This window comes from Buteo buteo, chromosome 6, assembly GCF_964188355.1.
Source record: "Buteo buteo chromosome 6, bButBut1.hap1.1, whole genome shotgun sequence".
In the NCBI taxonomy this organism is placed as follows: domain Eukaryota; kingdom Metazoa; phylum Chordata; class Aves; order Accipitriformes; family Accipitridae; genus Buteo; species Buteo buteo.
The window spans coordinates 17,701,564-17,726,795 of record NC_134176.1 but is presented as its reverse complement, the minus strand read 5'-3'; the positions used below and the strand labels follow the sequence as shown (position 1 = coordinate 17,726,795).

The 25,232-nt window shown below is 43.7% G+C and overlaps 1 protein-coding gene across 1 annotated transcript in view; it reads right to left on the bottom strand.

The window, feature by feature from the left end:
* Nucleotides 1-203: 203 nt before the first annotated feature.
* Nucleotides 204-25,232, bottom strand: part of PRIMA1 (proline rich membrane anchor 1) — a 54,877-nt gene continuing 29,848 nt past the window's right edge. Inside the window, exons 3-4 of the mRNA XM_075029920.1 lie at nt 24,729-24,858; nt 204-4,635 (exon numbers count right to left, since the gene is read on the bottom strand). Of these exons, the coding sequence (XP_074886021.1) occupies nt 4,536-4,635; nt 24,729-24,858 (230 nt within the window). The 3' untranslated portion in view covers nt 204-4,535. The remainder of the gene's footprint in view (nt 4,636-24,728; nt 24,859-25,232) is intronic.

Sequence of the window (25,232 nt, the reverse complement as noted above, 5' to 3'; positions counted from 1 at the left end):
ACAGGCATGAGCAGCAGCCACGAGTTTCCCCAAAACCAGAACAGAAAGTGTTCACACAAAGCAAGGTTAATTTGGGCAGTAAGGAAAGTTCCTGAAGAGGCACTGCAGCCATTCCTCCCTTCAGCCTTTCTCGTCAATGTGTAGACTCCGTTCTCAGCTACATAACTGACAGGACACAGGAAACTTTTTACAAGTACATTTTTATTTAAAATAAAAATTAATTATGGTGCCTTTTTAAAATAGGGTACTGCACAATCTGTATATGCAACACAGTTTTTGGTACGGAACATACTTATTGAGCAATATCCTTAAATACTAAATATACATTAATGGCTTGTTTGAGAAACATGACAACATTTATTCTGATATTTTTTTTCTCTTTAGTCATTTAACCACTGATACAGATTTCCTATAAACAATATTTGTTTTCATCTGTACATGTGGTACACAGTCAAGAAGGCAGATCTTAGAATATTTACATTCATGCATTGATTTAAACACACTATTTTGCAGTTTAAAACAATATAATTTTGTTTGTACAGGTGCAGGGAGTATTGTAAATACATATCTACCATAGGCCTGATTCTCCATTGCTTGGCAGCATCTATGGTCATGACCTGGTTGGAGCAGAAGGCCCACACTCGCTTCACATGCTGTGACCATATGGCATGCAAGACTGGACAATTAGGTCTCTGTATAGATATATATAAATATATTTATATCTTATACTTAGTAGAACTTTCCTCTTTCCTTCCACGTCTGTTTCTGCAGCATCTATCCAAGGCAGAGATGCTTTCCTGGGCACACTGCCGTGTGGGGTCTCGGCCAGGCAGGGCAGCAGGGCTGGGGCTTCAGCTCCACCTTCCTGGCGCTGCCGAGGACCGAGGAAACTCAACGCTTGGCAGCTCAGGCCCTTAAAGTGCATTCCCTGCTTGCATCTGCTAGTGGTGATCCTTGAGAAGAAACTGTGAGTTGATGCTCTCCCTCAGACTGAACACCGCAGTTTTCTGAGTCTGTCTGGTGGTGGTCAGAGCAGAGCAGTTTTAACTTCTGCGTACAAATCGGCCACCTTTGCACCTGCTGGGGATCTGGCTATTTTGTGAACAGAGCTGTGCAGGACCTTTCTACGCCTGATATTTTGGTGGCTAAAAACAAACTCAAAATGCTTGTAAAGCTGCATTTTGGATTGCCAGTTGCCCAGATCCAGGGTCACGGCTTAGTGAAGCCCTTATCCATCGAGCCTACTCCTTTCCCTCTGTATTTAAGTATAGTACAATAAGGAAGCACAAAAGCCTCTTTTAGAAAAGCTTTGCAAGTAGTCTGTAGAGTGTTAAATGCAACCTTAAACCACATCAGCAAACTTCAGACACCATTCCTCAGTGACACTGCCTATCTAGCCTCTCTTTTCTGAAGACTTACATCTGCTTCCAGTATACTTTTCCAAGTGCCTTTCTGAAGATCACCTTAAATTTTGGTGCGATGTAGTCAACCGTACTTAGCCAGGAATCTCAAGGCAAAACTACCCCATACAAGATTTCCCATCTTTCCCTGCCATGCAGTAAGTGCTGAGAGCTAGAGAAGCAGAGGAACAGCTCTCAGCCTGTGTGCTGCTGCTCTTCTGTGGCCAATGGATTATAAAAGCACAGTGGGGAATGTTTGTTTAAGAGACGCTATGGCAATGATGTGCCCAAATACATTTATTTAACATCAGCATGTTGGATGTAATGATAGTGTATATCTGCCTATACAAATAAGATACATCTATAACTCTCAAAATACTGTCACAGAGCTGGTAAGTATTTTTATCTCGATTATACAGATGGGTAAACTGAGGCACAGAGAGGCAAAATTACTTGCTAGTAAACAGCAGATCAGTGGCAGAGTTGAAAATAGATCCTAGTCCTCGTGCTGCTTCTTGAAATGCCCTGCCTCCCTGCTCTCCATGAAGTTTTTAATGTTTATGTTCTCCTGAGAAGACCTCAGGGGGCCTGGGGTGTGTTTGCTTGTGGGCTATGTCATGCAGGGTTTTCTCTAGTGAGGACATTTTACCATTGACATCACTGAAAATCAGACAGCATTCAGTGACCATCTCTGTAGACTTTTTCTTGTAAAAACAGACACATTTTGATGGACATAATGAGCTACAAATCCCTTTTATGATTTTGGCCCTACAGAACATGCCTTTAAAGCTGTATTAGGAAATAAATAAAATCAACAACCTTTAGGAGAAAGTGCTAATCCTGAGCCAGTATCATGCTAAACTCATCTGCATTCGTACTGTATACTCTCAGCTAAACATGCAACCAGTCTCAAACTCTGCCACACTTAGGCAGAAACAACTGGAGTAAAAAAAGAAAGGCAAACATAGGTAACTACACCAAAATAAATGTTATAGCTTAAAAAATATTCTAGAAATATACTTGCAATATTTTTATTATAGTATTTAGGGGCTAAGTGCTTTAGGCAATCAACATTTGGGATACTAGACTCAAAGTGTAAATTCTGTCATTTTTATCCCACTTTGGATCTAAGAACATATCTCTGTGTCTTGTGCAAGTACACAAAATGAATATGGCAGGGAATGATCGTACTCTTGGGCAAAGGGTTACTTATTCCCTTTCACTTTTGTAATTGCATTCACTTCTCAAGAAAGTCTAGCCTTTAAAAAATAATTTTATGAAGCTAAACTTCTACATAGTGATGACAGGCTAAAAAGCTAAATTAGTAACTCCATAAATTCCTCAACAGCAGTATATAGCAGCATTTCATTTTATCATTGAAAAGATACTTATATTTACATACACCTTATTGTTCAATAGGTAATAGAAAACTAGAGATGGGCCTGAGCTGAAACTGCTGATTTGAACATCCCGGAGCTTTTTTGGGGAAGGTCTGCAGAACATTGTCTTCCTCTACCATCAGGCCAAACTCTACATCCTGGCAATAGACCAACCGCAGACAGGAATGCGTTGAAAATCAAGGTCTGATTTCTGCAGTTCAGGCACATCCTTATATAAAACTGAAAGCATCGGTGTGTTGCAGTACTGAGGGATGCAGCAGCCGGGGCACAGCCATGTCCCGGAGCGAGACTGGGTCGGTGCCTGGGAGTTGCTCACAGACACGGAGACCAAGTGATGTCGAAGCTTGATGTCCAGACAAGAAGCCAGTGTGGAAATTTGTCTTTCACTGCATCGCTACTTTCAGCACAGAGGTAATGGAGACATACACGTGGCGGTGTGACATGAAGGAAAGTTTTCAGGAGGTGGGGAAAGACCAGTTTCTCAGCTAGTCTCATCGCCTTTATCCTAAGGGTTACTTACCAAGTCTAACCTGAGATCCTACGTGAAATTAATTTGGGTGGATTCAGCTTTGCTTTAAGTAGTATGCAATCCACATCATGGAAATTACACCACTAAGCTATTACTCTGAATTTGGCACAATCGGCAATCTCTGCCCAGGAGAGGCAGAGACTGAGTTAACGTGGGCACAACCAGCTTACCAGACCCCCAAAAGTGGTCCTCCAAGCCATACCTACAATGTCCTCTGTGGGTCAGTTCAGGAGACTCGACACCTTCAGGAAACAACACTAATCAGTGAATGAGGAGGACTTCAAAGGGCTGCTAGTCCTTTCAACAGAATCCCGCCCAAATACTCACACCAAGATGTAAGCAACATCTTTTCTGTGGGGTTTTGCCTGGGGATTCAGCGTGATGCAAACACAGAGAAACGTGTAGAATTTCACAAAGGAAGAACTTTTTTAAAGACAAAAAAATAAAGCGTGATGCAAAAAAGGAGGCTGATTATGAAGTAATAACGTACAAAGCACCTCTTAATAATATCTCCCTTTCAATAGCAATGCTAATTGCTAAAATCTTACATTTTGATTTCTTTTGCCTGAAAAGTCTTCAGCCATGGAAATTGCATAGTCACCAGACCGCAGATGAATTTCCTGGGATAAGTCACAAGTTCATGCAATTTTTGGTTGCTTGATGGCTTAACAGAAACCTTTGTTCCCTTTTTAATAATGAAATAGTAAGAATGATAAGAATGAAGTATAAGCGTATAAAACTGCACAGGCTGGAGAAGCACGTAGGTGACACCTCTGACCCTTGACCCTCAGACCCATTTATAATAAGCTGCTCCCACTCTGGCAGATCACCTTCTCCTCAAAAGAACCTACTTCAGCAGCTTTTTGTGGACACTCAATTCAAACTGGAAAGTGGGGGGGGGGGGGAGAGGAAGAAGTGGGAGGCATCGCGACATTGCTTTCACGAGATGCAGCATGCAATGCTTATGCCTTTGTGAGGCCTTTTCTCCGGGCAGCCCGGCTGGGTGAGTTTATCCTCCCTTGGAGAAGCAGCAAGCCTGAAGAGCAGCCTGCTTTTCTCTTCTGAATCACTGATGCATGTGCTATTTCTGAAATGAAGTCCTTGGCCACAGAGCTCCTTTCGTTGCCTTATTTCACCCACCTTGCATACTCCGTGTGTGTGCTTTGAAAGTTTACCACCTCCTGCGCCTCGGCGGGGTTTTGGGGATTATACAACTGCATTGTTATCAACTGTTTTGCTGTTTTGGGAGGAGGTCATTGCATATTCAGCTCGACTGGTTCCATTCTCTTCTTTTCTCATTGGTTTCCTTGGGTGATCCCAGGTTCAGTGATGTATAGGCAAGGTGGAGGAGAAGAAAGGACAGAGATAAATATCTTCTTTGTCAATACAGATTGAAAGCAAGGACATGTAACATGCATCATAATACTGAACTTTTCCTGTCTCTTTTTCCCTTTCTGAACACAGGCCAAACCAGCAGTTAATTTTGTCCAGCCTCATGATCCACCTGGAAGGTGAGAGGTCTGCTCCTAAGGCCTCATGCTAGGCTGTTGGTCTCCCCATGCTAGTCTGTATATAGATACAGGCACGCATGTTGCATGAGACAAGGGCTGCTGGAAGGAGAGCCCTCCATCCCCACCTTCATCCCTGGAATGGAGTCTGGCGTGCTGGGTCAGGCTCTGCCTTGGGGCAGTCCTGGGCCTTTCTCCTCAAGGTGCTACGTCATTCAAACTGGGATGACGACCAGTCGTGTCCAGTGAGGATCCAACTCACTCATCAGTCATCATAAAACCACCGTGCTTGGTCACTAGGAGAGGACTCAGCTGACCAGCGTAGGTATGTACATCCGTGGTGACCGCCCCAGACTACCTTCACAGTCAATGGAAAGAAACAGGCACTCTTAAAACACAGTTCAGAACAGCTTAAAGTGGATACCCAAAATAAGACAGATGCTTTGTGCCCAAGGCATTCGTGTTTCTCTGCATCGTCTGTGAAGGAAGGCTAGTTTGCTAGCCCAGACACAGATGTCCATGTTCTAGGTGTCTGAGTTAGTGACTGAAACACGGTGCCCTGCTGTGATCTACCAGCCCCCCAACACCAACCACTCTTTTTATTTGGCTTGGTGGCCACTGGTACCATTTGGTAACACAGTCCAGGACCACCAATGCTAACTGTGAGACAATTCAGGAAATGCCCAGCAAGTGCAGAAAACTAACAAGCATCTGCCCATCACGGCGCAAAATCATCTTACTTGGGATTTTAATGTGACTCTGAAAAGGGAGACCTAAGCATAAGTCCCGTAACAGATGATGTTACATCATGTAAGTGTTTCCCCCACAACTTCTCAAAAGTGGCATGACCTTTATTTAAAGCTGAAGCTTTAAACATAATAGGAGGAAAAAAATCTGTGTTTTCCACCCAGATATTTCAGACATCAGTGCCTTGAGTTTAAGGTGCTTCTGAGGGCAAAAAGAGGACCAGATAAATGTAATAAAACAGTCAGTCTGTGCTATTGTTCTTGACATTGTTTAACAAAACAAACAACAATTAATAAAAAATGGTTAATGGCATTTAATTTCAGCAAAGTATTAAAGATTTATGGAGAATGATTACAGGAAGATAAATTTGTTTTGCTTGTCATCTCAAAGAAAATACTTCTGGTTGTGATACCTTATGCCTCTCTTTAGCTGGTAAGAGTTAAGGCTTGTTAGTATCAGCCACGATTCCAGCAGTTAGAGAATGGAAATGGAAAGGAAGTGGAGACTAAGAGTTGTTGAGACTAAGGGTTCGTTGAACCATTTTTCAGCCATTAACATGCTATGCCTGTCTGTATCTGACACAAGTTCCTGTGGCTCTGTCTTTCGTGACATTGTAAAGCACCCATCCACCCCGCCACATCCCTGACTAGAGGAATGGAGAATCTGATGGCAATAGTTCTCTTATTTTTTCCTGGGCAGGAAAAATGGTGTGGCTGCCCTTAAATTCCTCTGCTGCTTTCAAAAATTCCATTTTTTTTCTTTTTCTTTCCCCCCAGTTCCAACCCTGACAATCAGCTCTATGAATTGTCAAAAAAGGAAGACATTTTGGCCACTTCTACTTGCTCTCTGTTTGTCTCCTGTTCACCCCTTCTTTATTTTGGTCTCCTATGTGTTTCTGCACCTCTCTAGTTCCATTTTCTTTCCCCATCTAGCCTTCCTCTTTCTTCTTCATGTTAAAAAAAGTCTTCATTTTTACCTACATTTTTATTTTTTCTAGAAGTGATTTCAAGACTGACTTCCTCAGTCCTCCTCAAAGTCTTTTTCCTTTCCTCCCGCTTTTTTTTGCTTCAGTTTCTCTTCCCTGAGAGCTGTCATTTGCTCTTTCCCCTCCCCAGGCTGGTGTCCCACCACAGACCTGGGAGGTTCAGAGACTCTCCTCTGATGGTGAGACCTGTCTGCAGACACTGCTGGGGAGGTTGCTGGTGATATTACACCACTGGCACTAGCATGCATTGGAAATGTATTTTTTCAGAGCCTGCAAACAGTGGAATGGAGATTTTATCAAGGTTCTGCCTTCTGCCTTATCAACTGCTCAGGGCTAGTGCTAGCAAAACAGAGCAACTACTTTCTCGGGTCTCAATGGAATGGCTATTTGAGGCAGTTATTTATTTTTGGCAGACAGAAAAGTTCAGACCTGGAGACTGCTCTGTTTAACTCCTTCACTCAATTGTTTCCAAATGCATGTCAGGTATGGATTTGGAGTCAAACTTGACTCAGTTACACCATTTAAATCACTGGCTTGGCAGACTTGTATGCACTTGTCACAGTGATTAAAATTGACCGATTTATTTAGATACACAAAGTCATTTTGGCCTGTTGCGATTTTTCAACTGCAGCTCTTTTTGTGCCACTAGCTCTGTGTGCCAGTAGGTTTTTTTTACCTCAAATTTCATTGACTGTTGTCCTGGTTTCGGCTGGGATAGAGTTAATTTTCTTTCTAGTAGCTGGTATAGTGTTATGTTTTGGATTTAGGATGAGAGGAATGTTGATAACACACTGATGTTTTCAGATGTTGCTAAGTAGTGTTTCGACTAAGTCAAGGATTTTTCAGCTTCTGATGCCCAGCCAGCAAGAAGGCTGGAGGGGCACAAGAAGTTGGGAGGGGACACAGCCAGGGCAGCTGACCCAAACTGGCCAAAGGGGTATTCCATACCAATAGATGTCACAGCTAGTATATAAACTGGGGGGAGTGGGGCTGGTGGAGGATCACTGCTCGGGAACTAACTGGGCATCGGTCGGCAGGTGGTGAGCACCTGCATTGTGCATCACTTGTTTTGTATATTCCAATTCTTTTATTATTATTGTCATATTATTATGATTATCATTATTATTTTCTTCCTTTCTGTCCTATTAAACTGTTCTTATCTCAACCCACGAGTTTTACTTTTTTTTTTTCTCTGATTCTCTCCTCCATCCCACTGGGTGGAGGGCAAAATGAGCAAGTGGCTGCATGGTACTTAGTTGCTGGCTGGGGTTAAACCATGACAACCGTTGAGATCCAAACATGCAAGTTTTCCTCTTACACACCAAGGGGAACCCTTTTATCCTATTTTCTGCCTGATAAGCTAGATTATGCTTGATCTTCCTATGTGTAATATTCCCAGCCCCCTTTTAGATGAAGTGCTACGGCCATGTATTTATGCATTTCATTTCCAGTCCAGGGTTGCTCTTCATTGGTAAAAGGGATGTTTCAAATTAGTGAGGGAATGAGTAGGGAACTATTCATATCTGTGACATACTCACTTGATGGTAGGTGAAACAGGCTGTTCGCTAAGTGGTTTGCATTGCTTTACAGTATGATTTGCTACACATTGTGCTTTGATGTTTAGCAAACAAATTGGTGCGCTCTTCTTGCCAAACATCTGCGAATGAAAGGGACATGCAACTCTGTACAGCTTAGTACACGCCTGAAATGATGCGTCAGAGTCCATAATGACCTCTCCACCATGCATGCATTAATTTGCATGAGTCCTAAAATCAAGAAAGCATCAAACAGCCATTTAATAGTGTATTTCACATGTCAAACTTAAACTTCACATGAGGTTCTGATCACATTATAACTCTTATTTATCAAAGGAATTCATAGTGGCTTGTGATATTGGCTTGTACCAGTTCTCACCAGAGTCCTGCATAAAGGTCAATGTAATGATGCACATTCAAACGTAATTTGTATGTTCTGTCTTTAGAAAATTTCCTAGAGGAAACACAGTTTTTGGCCCTTTATCATGTCTAGTCACAAAACTCAGTTGGTATATTTGACAAAACCCTCCCTGACAGCTTTAGCTACTGGTGTAAGTAAGTTTGGCATAGACCTACAGTATGTATGGCAGTTTTGTGGTAGAGTACTGGGGGAGGTTTTCACCTCGTATCTCACTTGTACACACTTAAGAAAATCTCTATATATGGCTTTTCAGACAAAATCAAGCAAAAGCTGAGCAGACTATTCATTTAATCTGGACTTTATTTTGCCTTGTTACTTATAGGCTTATTGAAGCTTTGAGGAGAATAAGATCACCTGGAAATGGGAATAGAAGTTTTGTCCAGAAGAGTAAACTGCAACAGAGTTTAAAAGACACAATGCAATCCGCATGCTCATGCTCCTCAAGGTGCTTTGTGCTTGGAAGGGATGAGAGTTTAGAATAAAACCTGATTTCGTAAGACAAGCCTGAGCATTGCAAACCTGTTTCTTACTGCCTACCTCCATAGCAATGTCTTTCTTGAGTGCCAGTGCACCACGGCCAGCACCTAGGAACGCTGGGCCCCAGAGAAACCCAGCCAAGCTAGGAGGGGGTGACCTTGGGTGGACAGCAGAGAAATGAAGGGATCTTAAATTCACCTCCTTCTGGGGCTCCCATACCTGACTCAGCACTGCCAGGAGACACCTGCCTCCGCTTAGGATTTGCTGCCCTGGATTATCCTCCAAGGGAAACACCTATCCTGTTTCTTACAAAATGGGAATAGTGTCATTCTTCTTTTGAAATGCAGTTAGAGGAGGAAAGGCTGCTTTGACCTCCCTCTGCGCGTTGCTGGAGGAGATGCCCAGTGCTCAGAAGACCACAGTGCACCTCCACTCTTTCCTGAGCAGTGGTACAAAACTGTAAATCGTACTTAAAAGGCACCTGTAAAAAATATATTAAAAAAAAGATTGCACTGTATGGGTATCAGTATCAACTGAAAGAGATTTTACCAGCAGTGAGATCTATGAGGCATCTCTGTACTGCCTTTGCACAGCTGTACCTGTGCCAATGTACAAGGCACCTGTGCCAAAAATCCTTTCGCATTTTCAGTTCCTCTCATGAAGGTGCTTTTAGTAACACGTAAAGAACTTGTCTCTCCTCTCAAAGCAGTTTGACCTCGAGGTGGCTCCTACCATGAGCAAAGCTGCTACCAAGCTATGTGGGCAGCCCCACTTTTGCATGTCGCAGCACAGGGCTGTGCTATGGGGAAAGATAAGCAGCCGGAGAGCTGCTGTACCGGCGAGCATCACCGCGGCTCGCGTGTCCCTCCTGCGTTGGCGGTGGCATGTGCTGGGTCGCGTGTGTGCCTGCCGATCCCTGGGGCAAAGCGGCAGAAGGGAAGAGGCAAATCAGAGAGCTGAAGATGTATCGCTTATACGTGCAATGACTTCAAAGCTCTTCTCCATACCGATGAATATTTCATTAGCTATCAACACATAAAAATTAATGATTTTCAATAAAATTGGGTCTTATGCGACACACCCATTTGCTTCATAGGATTGGTCTATCCTGATGTGCCCCCAGCGCGCAGCAGAAACATCCAAGCTACCTATATACCAGTAGAGATACAACTGCAGCAGCATCTTGCTGGGTTACAAAAGTCACCCAAGAAACAGGGCAAATATCTGGTAAGTGTATTTTCACTCAGCTCCATCTCCTGGGCTAGGATGCTAGCAGTACCTGTGGCATCTATGTTTAGAGCTCTTGGCTAGACTTCACTGCTGGAAGCCCAGACAAGATGATATGTGGGCTACAGTCACACTTCAAAAACATCCTTATTTAGCAGATACAGGATGGGAATGGAAGAATAAATTTTGTAATGTTATTCAATTACTAGACCATCTCTTTGAATAACCTGAATGTTTATAAGAACATAAAGAACGTGAATGGAGGCTGTTTACACCTCAGTACTGGGGGCGTTCAGCAAACAGCCACTTGATTCATGCTGGCCATCAGCTATCAGAGGTGAATCAGTTCCCACAATAGCAGCTGGTGGGAGAAGCAAACTTGCTTTCTACGACTGGTTTGTGAACAGGACCCCTGCTACAGGGGCTCAGTGCACTGACAACAGTTGCTTTCTGGCACACAGCCACTGAATTTATGTGCAGCTGCCCACAATGAGCCTTGCCTAATGACTAACCTGGACTGGCCAGCCTGCTGCTATGGCCCAGACATATGGGACTTGTTAAAGAAGGACACTTCTCTGGAAAGAGTTTTCAGAGTCATGGAAAGAAAGTCACATTCTGACTTCTCCCTTTGACTCTCTCAGAGGGACCACAAAAATTCAGTCTGGATATTCTTTATTTGACAATGTAAAGATAGAAATCAAAGAAGAAACCCTAATGATGAAAATTCCCTGAAATCTTGGTTTTTCTCTACTAAATTAGTTAACAGCCATATGTGGACCATCTATCCGTCCAGAAAACAAGCAGCACACTATTCATTACTCGTAGGAAGAGGTTACTGGCTGAACTACCTCCCACGTACAAAGCAAATGTTTTACAGTTATAAAAAAACCCAGCAGCTCCATCTGGACAACTTTCAGCAACGCACTCACTACTACTCAATGTTTGTCAAGGACCAATGTTCAATACTCTCAACCTGACAAGGCTTTTACATGTATTCCCTGTACTTGCATCTCCAGTCTGGTAAGCTAGACAGTCCAGCATCTGAAAGACAAACAAACTGTCTTGCCCCAGTGTTTATTACTTATTATCACAGTATGTGATGTTTCTGCCTTACTCTTCCAAACTAGAAAGTTTTATAGGTAACCTGGATGATATTACCTGCACCATTTGGAAGGACTATGTATATTGGGTTATTTTCAGTTTGGGACATTTGATGGAAGCCTCCTTCCTCAAGCTGCATTGCCCCTTTGCTCCTTATGAAGAAAAAAGAGGTGTCTTTTGTGAATCAGTAAAGGCCGTTCGTTCGCTAGAGACCTTTGAGTACTTCACTCTTAGCCAAACAAAACTAGTAGTCAGCTGATAAATAAGATTTACAAGAGAAAGTAAGCACACAATTTTTAACATCTTCAGATCTTTTCTGTCTGTCTTTTGTGTGTGGAGAAGGGGAGAAGATCTGTACAAGTGCACAGTGCTAGGACCATTATGCAAAAGGGAAAACTCTCTTTCACAGTACTGCAAGTCATGTTGCCGCAATAGGCTTTGATCTAACCCCAAGATACCATCTCATAAGGAGGGTTTGTTCTTTTCCGGCTATTCACATGAGCATTTTCAAGCCATTTTTAGCTGACCAGTTTCTGGAGTATATTTAAGCAAGCCCTGCAGGCATGTGGGTGATTTCTGTTTTGGGATGGTTCGTGCTCCCCTGTGTCAGTCAAATCCCCCTTGCTGTACACGGATTGAAGATCTAGCCTTTGCTGAGTGCTTCTCTCAGGGAAAAAAAAATCCACACGGAGCCACTCTGCAGCCATTCATCAGCACTTAGAGGTTCCCTGAGCTGGTGCGTGCAGGCTGCAAAATGTGGTGGGCAGATCTCTTTCTGCAGAAGTGCATCTATCCCAGCCTGCTGAAGTCGCTCTGGGTATATCTGAAGGGAGGATTTGGCCTGTTCAGATTGCAAGTAATTGCAGTAGATTGCTGAGCCACACGTGAAATTTAAGAAGTGGAGTTTAGTCTTCATTTATTTTCAGCAGTGCAAAGTCAGAGTAATTCCACAGACTTTGTTGGACTTGAGGAGGTTTTGTTCTGATGTTACAGAGGAAAATCTGTCCCTGGGAGACTAAGGTGATGCAATCACATTTCCTACTAGGTCTTCAATTAAGCTAACTTCAGAATTATGCTCCTACACAAAACCAATCTTAAGGAAGAGAAGCACCTTTATTATTAGGATACTGGGCTATTCACTGACATAATTGATAAAAGTACTTTCAGTGACCCCTCACATTAAAACACATTCTTTGCATTCCCTATAATGATCCTTAAAAGGTTTTATTGACTGGAAGGATATTACAGCTGACGTTATCCATCGAGTGTCCTCAGTGCGGAATACATCATCGATATGTTTTGATGATAAAAAAATGAATGGGCCTAATGTAAAAAAGTGAGCTCATGTTGCTGGCCTTCCAGCCTGGCAAAAAGCCACTAAATGAAAAAAAAAAAAAAGAAAGAAAAAAAGAAAGACATTAAATAGACATTAAATGCATGGAATGAAGGCATGAACAAAGCCAAAACATGTCTGGAGGATGGCCATGGCCATGGCTGGCAGCGTGCTGGGCACTGGCAGTGCCCTTTGGGGATAAGCTGGGCACACTCCTGCACCTCAAAGGCTTTTTCTGCCACAGAGCAGTGTAGGCAGCTAAGGTACATTCAGGGAGCTCAGTTCATGGCGCACCACGCTCTGCCAAGCAATGCAGAAACAGCCTCAGATTGTCAATATATATGTAGCACCCAGATAACTGGGATTACATGTAACTTTATTGCATTAGGCACGATCTGCTCTAACAAGTCTATAATTTACAGAGTAGCCAGCTCAAATTTCTGTCCCAGTTTCTTATAGAAGAGAATAAACAAGCTTGAACAATCTAGTCTAATGGAAAGAAAGAGGGGATGGGATTGGTCTCAGGGAACACCAGAAAAGGAAAAGGGCATCTGAAAGGAAGAAATGGGAAGAAGCCATAGGTAAATTTAGGCTGGAGATGAAAAAAGGTTCTTTTACTCTCAGAAGAATAACGGTTTGAACTGAGCCTGCTGCAGGAGGGAGCAGGGGGAGAGGGAAAACTACACAGCTTCAAGAAGGAGACTGATACGTTTATGAAAAGATCAAACACCACAGCGCCCGCAATATGGGGGGCAGGCAGGGTGACCCAAGGGTCTTGTTCCAGTCCCATGTTAGTAAGCTGTCTAGGCTGCCACCCTGAAGTATCAAAGGCGGCACACTGACTGCTTCAGGGAACTGAAACAACCAGTGTAACAGGAGAAATCATTTCACTGAACTTCAGGTGCAGCCTCAGTTTCCCTGGGGTTGATTCTCAGTGATGAAGGCAATACCTATGGTCAGAGCTGGACACAGGGTGAGTTGCTATACTATACGCGGGTCTGGGCGATGGCTGGGAATAAGTAACAGCTAATAATGAAGGCAGTATACTCTCCTACTTTGTTTTTTCCCTATTTCATGCAGATCAGAAGGGGGAAGAGAGTAGCATTTCCCAGAGGCCTCCTCTGAATATCCTCCAGACTAGTGCAGACCAGATGCATTACTGCAGTAGTGGTATTATACTGGTGTCTCACTAAAATCAAAGTCATGGAGCTTGTGTAATGCTGGACAAAAATTTAAGGCTGCTCCCAAACTGGACTGTGCACACTCTCTGGGTTTTTCCGTCCACAAGGTGAATGCACATGCGGGTTTGATCCTTCATTTCTGCACACATCTGTGAGCTCTCTGTGACCCCCACAAACGGAGATATGCACGTTCTCACAGGTGCTGACATGAAGGCAACAAACACTCCTCTGCTTATCTGCCACTCAGTAGTATAAAAACACCAGTGGAAGCCCAAACTGAGATCTTTCTTAGTCCTTTAAAATTCTCCAGTCCTTCTGGAACAGATTGAACAACACTAGCACTGTTCAATGCTTTCTATCTTCAAAGTGCTTAACAAACATTAATTAGGAAATTTGGAGAAGCATGTTTTTCAAGTGCCCAGCTGTACCAATCCTGATCAATACCTTGTTTTTTTTATATAGACAACACATCTAAACATATACATTGAACAAGACATGACAACTACCTAACTGCTTCTGCTCAGATACAGTGAGGCCAGCAAAAGACATTTATAAACTATTACTTAGCTGGGCTCCCAACTAGAAGTTGTCCATACAAAAAGGTATCTATATTGGAAGGGAAAGTGCAGGAGGGAAAAGGTGCAGGAATCCCCTACCATGTCTGCAAACTGCCCGGGTGGTGGTGCCCCCTGCTCCAGGTCAAGGTGGGCATCAGTACTGGAAAAACAGGGGGTTGGAATAACAAGGGGCAGAGAGAGGAGATGAGCAAGGCCTGCTCTTCACTGCTCTTTCACTGTCTCTGAAGGACAGTATGACTCTTACCAGCCAAGTGACTGTAGATACTGCCATTTTAGGCAACGGACATTTTCATCCCCAAACCAAAGTTGATCTTCTGTGCTACTTTGTGCTTAGATTTTTTGCTGAATGTAAATTACCTTGCTATTTGGTCCCTTGCAAACATAGGCAACAATTTGAATGATGGACTTGATCCATACAGAAGAACAAGGCTACTGCTATTTCACAGAATCATTTAAATAGAATTTAGCAAAATTATTTAAATAGTAATGATTAATTTCTGTGCAGATGAACCAAAACTCTCTGCAGCTTTTCTGTTATAGAAATGTTTTTAATAGAAAAGTGTCTGCAACACAAATAAATGCAAGGAGCTGAGAAGAAAATTAAAACTTGTAAAATGAACTGACCTTTGCAACTATCTAGATCACTTTGCATTTGAGGCAATCTGTCTCTGCCACCAACTAGAGTAAGACCACTGATTTCCAAGCAGATGCTTCTGACTTTCTCCACCCACAAAGAAGAGACTGCAGAGCCAGACCCTGCTCTTTACAGGATAAATGCAACCCACTGTAAGTGGACTGCACAGGGCGGTCCCAGACTTCCCGTGCTTTAGGTGTGCAACGGGGCAAATCCATACAGAGGCAGAGCAACCAGCAAGTCGTGCACACCTTGATGTCTATGCAATGATTCGATTTTGTGCAGTTTGGGAGCTAAGTGGCTTTAGACAATTGTAACGGGACAATTTCCGAGGAAGGGTTTGAGTTCAGCCAGTCTCCACACTAGCTTCCCAGGGCTCAGAGCAACTGAAGGGAAGAACCAGGTTAGTCTGCATGTCCTGCTTCTTGGGAGCATTAGCATCTTTCATGAGGTTTCATGCTACTGCCTCAAAAAGCAAGCACCAAAGAAGGCACCATTTCTCCACCTGGGAGCTCTTTGCATGGCCTCTTTTCAAAGGCCACAATGAGGAATGTCCCTATTTCCCCACTCTTGCCTTGCACACAGCTGGGATCAGACCCTTTACATCAGACCCCCTGTTAATGTTTCACTCCATCACCTGGCCTTAGCTTGGGGAATGGATGCTGTGATGCTCATCTCCACAAATGCTCTCTGACATGGCTATTTAGCCAACAACTCTCCAAGACGGACAAACCAGGAGCATCATTCTCCAGCCCAGCCATACCAGGGGTGGTGGGTGGCCACATGCCTGCTGACAGAGGGGACACCGGAGTCAGAGTGAGGTGAGCATGTGGCAGGACCACCCCAGCAGATGCCATCTTCTCCCACCCCCAGTTCTGCCCACGCTGACCTACTGCGTGTCTCGCCTTCACGGCACGGCTCTCCCGAGTGGGGAGCTGTGTGCTGCTTAGCAACCCCAGAGCACGATAAATATTTAGCAGGAAGTATGGGGGGTGCTGAGAAGGAAGGACAGAGGTAGCAGAAATCAGACGGTGCGGCCACAGGAGTGGTGGCAGCACAGCTGCGAGGGGCTCGAGGGCGGCTGCCAGCGATCGATGTCCGCCCGAGGAGCGTCGCAGCTCTGCAAAGAGGGACCCTGCCTGCACCCTTTCCCCTCCCAGCAGCGTGGCTGCGCGGCAGCAAACACACAAGGTGGGGGTGTGTGTGATGTGACCTCCCTTCAGAGCAGTGGGGACCCCCGAAACCAGCTGGTGTGGACAAGCACCCCTGAGCCTTCCTTTAGCAAGACCTGCTCTCAGCTAGGGCGTGGAACAGCTGAGATCTTGTTTGCACACCAAGTTGTGACTAGTTAGACAAAGGTGTGAAACTAACGCACATAAATTACAGCGGGAAATAACACTGCCGCCGTCAGATGCCTCCTTACCTCTGGCTGAGAGTCCCTACACAGGAGGAAGCGCATCCGAGCTCAGCTCCTGCCATTCCCTGAGCTCTACCTTTCCCCAGGGTCTCTGCACACACAAGTCCCAGTTAGAGCAAGGCATCAAAATCAAAGTCAGCAGAAGCCACAAATTAGAGGAGCCAAGGGTGACACCAAGCCAAGGCTGCTGGCCAGAAGCGTGCCGAAAGGTCAGGCAGGAAGGGGGCATCTTCTGCGTGGTCATATCTGGGGCAATGTGGGGGTGATGCAGGAAATAAAGTTCTGCAGATAACAGGAAAGGGCAGAGACTGGGGGGGAATGGGGCACGCACATGGGGCTAAGAGGTGTGCTGAACAGTCCTGATCATCCAGAAGGTGGTTGGATGCGTGTGGCGGGCAGGGCTCGGACTGGTGCTTCGCTGCTCCACGGTGAGGTCTGGCTTCTTGTCACCCCGAGGCGGAGCAGAATGAGTCTGGGCAGAGCCCGCCTGGGCATGTATGGGAGCTGCTAGGGCATTCCCATACTTTTCTGGCTTTCTCCTTCTAACTTTTAGGGTTTTAGAGCTCCTGCAAAGCCAACGTGTCCACTGAACCCACTGGGAGCTGCAGTTGTTCGGCCACTGGAGACAGGCTTTACTGCTTTTACTCCAGATGCACTGCAGATCCTTTGTGGAAAGTGAAAGGGGGCAATAAAGGCACCCAGCAGGTTCCTATGGGATTCTTGTTGTGTAGAGGGAATTGATCTTGTTGGGTGACACAGAGCTAGAGTAACAGATCTACACCCCCCACCCTACTATCGTGGGTACAATTTCCTCTGAGTCATAAAAAAAGATTGTCCCAGGCATCCCAGGATGCTTCTGCTGGGTTCTTGCAGGCTGTAACAAACACAGTCCTAAGCTCAGATGTCACAGATAATCAAGCCAAAAACTTTCTTCAAATGTCCCTGCACACTGTGCTGGGTACATCTCAGCCACGGCTGTGGCTTTTCACCAGCAGGGTCAGCCACAAGTGCCCTCATGTCAGCTTGTAAAAAGTACGATTGGCTTAAAAATTAAATGAATTTCTAAGAAAACTTTATTTCTTTGCCTCGTAGGATTTTGAATATGTAAGAGTCCTGAGTTTAATGTCGCTTTTTAGACTAGTAGGTAAAGAGAACCTTGATCTCATACTTATTCAGATTTCTTCAGAAGTTACAGCTTCAGGAAAAAATGTAATAAAAAACCTCATGGTAAACCTGGCAACTCTCCTATATGTCTCAAAGCTCTAGTAACCACTTGTATCTTCTAATTGTGCTGGGGTAAATCAGGAATATTTCAAGCAATACAATCAGACCAGCACGAGCATTACATTCTGGCATGAGCCTGTAAAATCCACCCATGGCTGTTACAGAGTTGCACTAAGACACTAACTGTACAATACTTGAATCTATCACAAGACATCTGCCCATTCAATGTGGTACCCTCGTCAGCAGTAGAAAACAGGAAAATGGCAATTTTGTTTCTGGTAACAGTGAAAAGTTGATTAATCACAGGATAGACCATAATGCTCTACAGACATCACAAATTAGGAGTGAACAAGTGAAAAATGATCCATAGGAGAGTATTCTGTGAAACATTTGGACCACTTGTTTTATGCTAAGGACTAAGGCCTCCTTAAGGCTTCCAGTGTTCCCAGTTATGAGAAACAGTGGGGCATTTTACTCATTTATGACAGCAAACTTCCTCCCTAGCAGAATGTGACTTTGGTATAACTTAAAAGAGACAGAGAACTCCTGCCCTGTAATAGTTATGCAAACATGTAGTGCTTATAAAAATCCCAGACTGATAGCACTGAAGAGCAGATCCTCCTCCTTATCTGACCAACGCATACTGCACAGGTAACAGCAAAACAAACTTTCCTGCACAGCACTGCCCATGCGGCTTGGCTCAGCCATCTCTCCGACTGAAAGGGTATTTTATCCACGTCACTCATCAGCCCTTGATCTCTCAAACGGCTACTAACAAGTAGCAGCAATACTTTTGCTATTCTATTTAAAAGATGAGGCCAACCCTTCCTCATCTTGATGCACCCAAAAAACATAGGGCGGCGCCAACTATTAGTCCCCCATCCAAAATCCCCAATGATGACATGGAATCAGCAGAAGAAATACAGCAGAGCTCTGGCCTCTCCAGGGGGCTTGGGTCAAGTTGTAAAGCTGTTCAACAGCTTGTCTTATATAAACTACCCTGGAAACTGTTGCACAACCAACACCCAGGCTTCCATACTGTTTGGAAGAACAACTGATTTTCCTTGTACTAGCACTCAGTTTTCATCAAGCAGGGCTACATTTAGTTTAACAAATAGTGATAGCTTTGAAAGAACAGCTCTAGCTGACTCTGTTAGAGCAGAAGTTTGGACTAGATGATCTCAAGCTGTCCCTTCCAACTTCAGCCATTCTGTGATTCTATGAACTCATTTCTTGATGGTTAAAAAATGGGATGTCCTGCAGAAAGATTGGGTGCTGGTTGGTCAGGGTATTTAAATTGTCATAAGTAGATCATCTGCAACATCATTCCAAGGATGGGAGTAAATTCACCACTGGGACATGATTAGGCATAGAGGTTAAGCAACACATGGGGACATTGGGTTTTGGTTAGAGGTGACAGAAGACCTGGACAGTGGTGCTCAGCAGTAGATGCTGAACCTGTTGTTGATAAGCATCAACATTCAGCCAGTGGAAAAGATAATCAGTCTACAATGTGACTGTCTTTTCCTTGCTTTTCCAAAAATTTGAAGTTTGTCTTTCTTTCAACTGCCCTCAGTGATGCTCCCAGGTCTTTCCAATGAAGACCATATTCCCTTTTGAATGGCACTTCTTCGGGCTTGACCCCTTTTGCAGAGCTGAACTGGTTTGACGTCAATGAATTGCATCAAAGACACACAGATCTGCCCCCACAGACCTTATTCTTCTTCCCTTTGAGTGTCCCCCACTCAAACAGTACTTTTTAACTCGGCTTTTCCACCAACTATCTCACTTTACCTTCTGAGTAATTACTGTCTTTCCAGGCACCTGCTGAGAATTAAGGCACCATTTCAGTACGAACCCTTCTAATCTGTCAGGGAGAATAGAAGAGATTAACAATCTCAATTCACCTTGACCTGTCTGTCTTCAGTCACGATGTGAATATCCACTTCAAAGCAATTAAGTAAGTTTAGGACACTGTTCCATCTTCTCTCCCCGCACTGAGAAGCATTGTTTTGTTGCAGTTAATAATGACTTTGGACTAGATTGTGCTTGGCCTCAGTGGCTCATAGGAGATAGCCATGTGGAGGACTACACAGTCCTTGCTCTTTGGGGAGTAAGTGGTACAAAATGGGCTGGGGAAGAGGTGCAGGGCCATGGCCTGCTTAGTGGGACATACATCCCTGCACCATGGGACACGCTTACCACAGTCCCAACTCCCACTTTTTGCCCTCCTTAGGAAAGCCTCAGTGTTTTCCCCTCGCAAGCACCTGCCCCATTTTGTTAAACAAAACCAACTTTCAGAACCTTGCTCCCACTACTGAAACTAGACCTTGCAGTATACAGGGTCCATAAATCATACACTAATGCCAAGTACCCTAGAAAATACCTGAGCAATGAATTTTAAGACAGTTAAAATATGACCTGTCATTTTATTTCAGTACAATGTTTTCTTCCATTTAATTATTATTGAAGGTGACCTCAGCGCCTATTTAAGGAAATGCATATGTAGGCATTTATGGTACCTTTCTCTCAGGCTATGGGACACATATAAAACAGTGGCTTGACAAAGTTAGAATAGTGAGTAAAAGGTATATCATGTAAAACTTTGCTATCATCAGCCTGCTTTCTCGGCTGACTTAGCAAAAGGGCTCTTTGGCAGCAAACCCTGCAGCACATCTGAGAGCAGAGGTATCCATCCTACCTAAAATCCAGCAGAGCCAAGGAGTCACATCCCTAGGCATAACGGGCTGCTCATGGGTCATCTCAGACCACATGGATGTTCTGGAGATACTAAGTACAGGTTTTTCGCGTGTTGGAAAACCATCTGAAACACCTCCTGCCAGGCTGCATAGCTGGTGCATCAGCTGGCATGGAGACCAGGATGCTCAGCTTTGCTTTCCCCTTTGAGGTTTGAAAGATGGCTCCAGTACCTTAGTTTTATACAGGGAGCCAGGGATTTATTCTTCCTGCTTATGCAAATATCTTACTCCCCTCACAGAAACTGACACACCAGTGAGCTGCAGAAATAGGAGTACGTACTGCAGGTCCCTCTCTCCCCCATCTCAGTTGCTTATTTACCAAACAACCCTTGTTAATCCTCTTTACTGTGTTTGCTTCCCAATTCCCTCCAGTCTTACTGTCTAACTATTATTCAGGTGCTTGAAGATGTTTAAAAAAAGCTTAAGACACAGTCACCTCCAGAGCTGAATAAAATCAATTGAACTCCACTGATTGTTTTTTGAATCCACACTGATTTACACCGGATGAAGGTTTTTTAGAGCTGCTGGCATTCACGGTGCACTTGACCAAGTCCACAAACCGTGTAATAGTGAAATGATCCAGCTTACTCTAGCCTGTGCTAGTTTATGAATTGTCCTCGGACCTTCTGCTTCTACTTCTTGGTGACAGTCTTCCAGGGAAGGAGAAAGAATGGCAGGCTTTTACAGACACATGGTAAAGAAATACCTGCAGGTATTCCAGATTTTGAACCAGTTATTTGTCTGCTCTTGCTGTGTGTTACAGAAATCGCTAGTTGTGAGACCACTTTCCTTATCCATGAAATGAGCAGAAAAGTCCCACTGCTTACAGTGGGTCTGAGCCCTAGCCAGTGATTAACCTTGTCCTAGAAATCTACAGATGTCACAGGCTGTGACTGCTGCCAGTGCTAAGTGCCAATCTTTAAATTTTTTTTAAAGAGCCATGGAAAAGTTTCTTAAGAGAAAATTTACATTTTGTAAGAAGAGGAAATACCCCTCTGTCACCAAGACCAGAGAAAATAGCTGTTCCTCCACTGCCAAACTGAGGGTGCTATCACCACATGTGTAACCATGCTGCAGCACAACACAGTATCACCTGCGATCTCCTCTGGTGCTTGATCTGTGCAGCAGCATACATCTGTACCTGGTGTGCCACTCATGCAGTGTCCAACACTGCAGACACCAGCATCACACATAGGAAATTTAGAGGTTGCTTTAAGAGCCTTTGAAGAATCGCCCCATATGTGTCTTCCCAAGATTTTAACCTGTCTAGCAGTTCTGAGTATTAAAGCTGATTGACACGTTTTGGTATTAGTTCCCTCATGGACCAGAGAGGTCAAATCCATCCACTGGAATGGACTTCAGCATTTCTTATGACCATTTCCTATTGGGAGAACCTGAGTATTTCCAGGGGAGATGCAGGGATGAAGGTAGCAGCACGCTTGCTTGGTTCTGGTAGTTATTTTATACACAGAAACACCAATCCACTAGGTTGTACTTTATCACAAAAAGCCTTAGTGCCTAAAATTGGTCATATGCTGAAGTTTTAGCTTTTACGAGGGAAAACAAACCACCCCAGGAGAAACAGGTTTTATACAGATTGAATAAAAATACAGTTGAGTTATGTTACCTCGAGGACAGTCACTCCCTCTCCTCCTGCTACAGAAAAGCAGAGAGTTTGATTGGGTCTGGCCCTTTGAAACCAATAAATGAGATTTTAACACAGTAGGATTTTTCTTTTTCTTCCTACTTCAAGTTCGATTCTTATGAAAGTGAGGGATTAATACAACAGATCCAACCTTTATGCAAAGAAATCCCTGCTTGCACTCTCCTGCTAAAGTATTTAATTCTTGCTACACCCTACAACCAGATGACTGCTGTTATTTCACTCTTCAGTATCTCTTCAGTGGAGGTGGGAGACAGATTTGTCACAGATGCTGCAGTGACAGAGGTCCCAGTTCCTGGAGATGTGCAGGAACAAGGGCCCGGGAGGAGGACTGCAGAGGAGAGCTGGTGGGATGGGGGTGTGAGAAAGAACGAGGCAGAGCACGGTTGTGGAGCTGGAGGCTTGGAACACACTGGAGGGACTCTTGGCTTCAGCATCACCCAGATTAATCCCCTTACTCTCTCTCTAGCCACGTCTACCTCCCAGCAAAAACTAGAGTGAAGGATTTCTCACACTAGCTAAAGCCAATTCAGCTCAACAATACGTGATAATACTCTGTGTCAAAGGCAGAGATGCTTCTCTTGTGAAAAGTCTTATCTTATTTCCAAGCGTTTATCAATAGATATCTTTTACAGTGGATTAAGGAACCTGAACTACTAGGGAATGCTGCCAGGCACTTTAGGGCATCCTTTTAGCAGAGCTGTTTTAGGAAGGACTCATTGATGAAAAGAAATGCTCTAGTTTTCTATAAAAATATAATTAATAAGATCTTATTTTATAGCTGTCCAGCCCACATCTGAGCAGTTTTCAGCTTAGCGTTTCTCAGCAGTATGAATGTCGACAATAAGAAGATCTAAGAGGAATTTTCACTTTTCCCTGAGCCTAATGCCTATTTAAGTGGCTGACTTGTACGTTGATATTCACACTGTTGACAAATAATGGGTGTCTTCATCAAGTATCGGTATTATTCTTCTCTGACATGAAGCATGAGACTGTTATGTGAACTCCCAAAGCCTTTTCAAGGCAGCTCTAAATTTGTATGCTTAAATTTCTTTTGTTCCTCCCATCTACCAGCATCACAGCAGATTTGAAGAGCAATTCCTCACTAGCCACAAGTTGCCCTGGAGAGTTACTGCTCCTGTAGGTGTATTTTGCAGCCTTGGCAGAAATCATTCACAGTTTGGCACTAGGCAGACCAATACAATAGCTGTTTTTGAAACGAATACAACTTTCCACATGGAATTGGATCAATCCCCTATGAGCAGACAATGGTAGATTAGGAACTACAAGTAAGAGATTTGCACTGTGGTACCAATCCAACTGGACTCCAATCTCAGTCATCCAGAGATGATTTTTTAAAAGTGCAGTTGCTAGAGTGAAAGCTTTCCAACTCCTCAAAACTAATAAGCATTCATTTTAGCTAAACTAGAATAGCAAAGGTAGTTATGTAAATTTAATAAGAAATTAAATACCGACTTCTGTCTTCTCATTTGAATTCTCCCTTTTTGACGCTCTTGGATACACCATCCTTCAAAACCTGCATAGATTTTTCAGACAACCACAAAGCATGTGCAATGCTCCACCATTGCAATATCCCTGATAAGGCTCATAAAAAAAATCTTGCGATTACTTTGCACGCAGATAACATTTTTCATGAAAGGTACTTTCATGTCTTTTCCTTTTTTTCCCCAAAAATATCACTCAAAAATCACAAAGTTGAGAAAAACATCATTTAATCCAAACCACAATTCAGATGTCACTGCAGTATCTCATGAGTTATGGATTGCATATTGTATTCTCTACTGCAGGCTGGGTGTCCCAGCTGTACTAACAGCTCCTGCCCAAGACTCCCATGGTATAAAACAGTGACACCATGAAGCCACGACTGTGGGGTGTTGTCAGAGCCATACTGAAAACAATAGAGGAGAAAAGAAACTCCATCCATCTGGGCTACAATTCCCACAAGTTACTTTCTTCTCTAAATCAAGACTGTGGACTTGCAGTTGGAGCCTTCATACAGAAATGTTCAAGTTTTGACTTTTTCCACCAGAAATATGAAATATTACTTAGGTGAAGAAATTATTCCCACTCCCATTTTTCTATGTAACTTTCTAACTATTGGAGGCCTATTCAAGCACATCTATTGCAAAGACAGTGAGCTGAAATGGTTACTACACATTGTGTTGTACATAAGCTTCACACAGGCTTTTATATTAAAAGAGACAAGTTTTGAATTTGATTTGAATACTACCAGAAGTGGATAGGACAGGGTTTCCTACCTCTACACTTGGCCAAGCCAAAGCTATTGACATTCCCCAGCAACCTGCAGCAATTTGACTTCGGGGAAGTTCTTATTAATCTGAACATTGTGGCTCTGTCCCATTTCTAGTTTTTCGCCTCCTCATGCCCATGACTGTGCATTGAACCTCACCCTTTACATAGGCAGGATACAGTACATAAAGTGACTTTCCAGTGAAAACACACATTGACTACAGGATGTGTTTTGCCTTTAGGATGCCTTTAAACAGAACATGGTGTCAGCCAAGTCTTGGGACAACCTTTGTGGGGCTGCATTGCACTAAGCATAGTAAAAGCATCTGGAGTCTTACCTTTTTATGGCTTTGTAGCAAATGATGACAACTACGAAGAGGAACACTAGTGTGGCGCAGCATACTGCAATGATAATAACCAGGCCTGGCCACCACGTCTCTTCAGTGGGACAAAAGGTAGACTTGGGAGCTGTAAAAACAGTGTGGAAAAATAGATGAGTTCTCCCAAATGAACAGTGTATAATCAGATATGCTTCAGTCACCCATGCAATAGTACTATGCCAGGGCCATAGATACATGCAAAGAGGTTATTTGGCATTTAGGACCAATTTTTTTCCCAAGCAATCAACTCCTCTGTTTGGTACTAGATATTTCTTGACATGGTCCCCAGATGACCAAGCTCTCTGTGTCAGTGTTGTCCACAACTGGTGCTCAGCACGAAACAGAAAGGCTCAGCTCTGCTACCCATGGGAAACCTCTTCTCCCTCTGCATGTGCCATCTCCTGCTGCATCAGATTTAGTTTTAGAGAGAGATGTTGGGGCTTTCAAACCCCATTAGGGGAG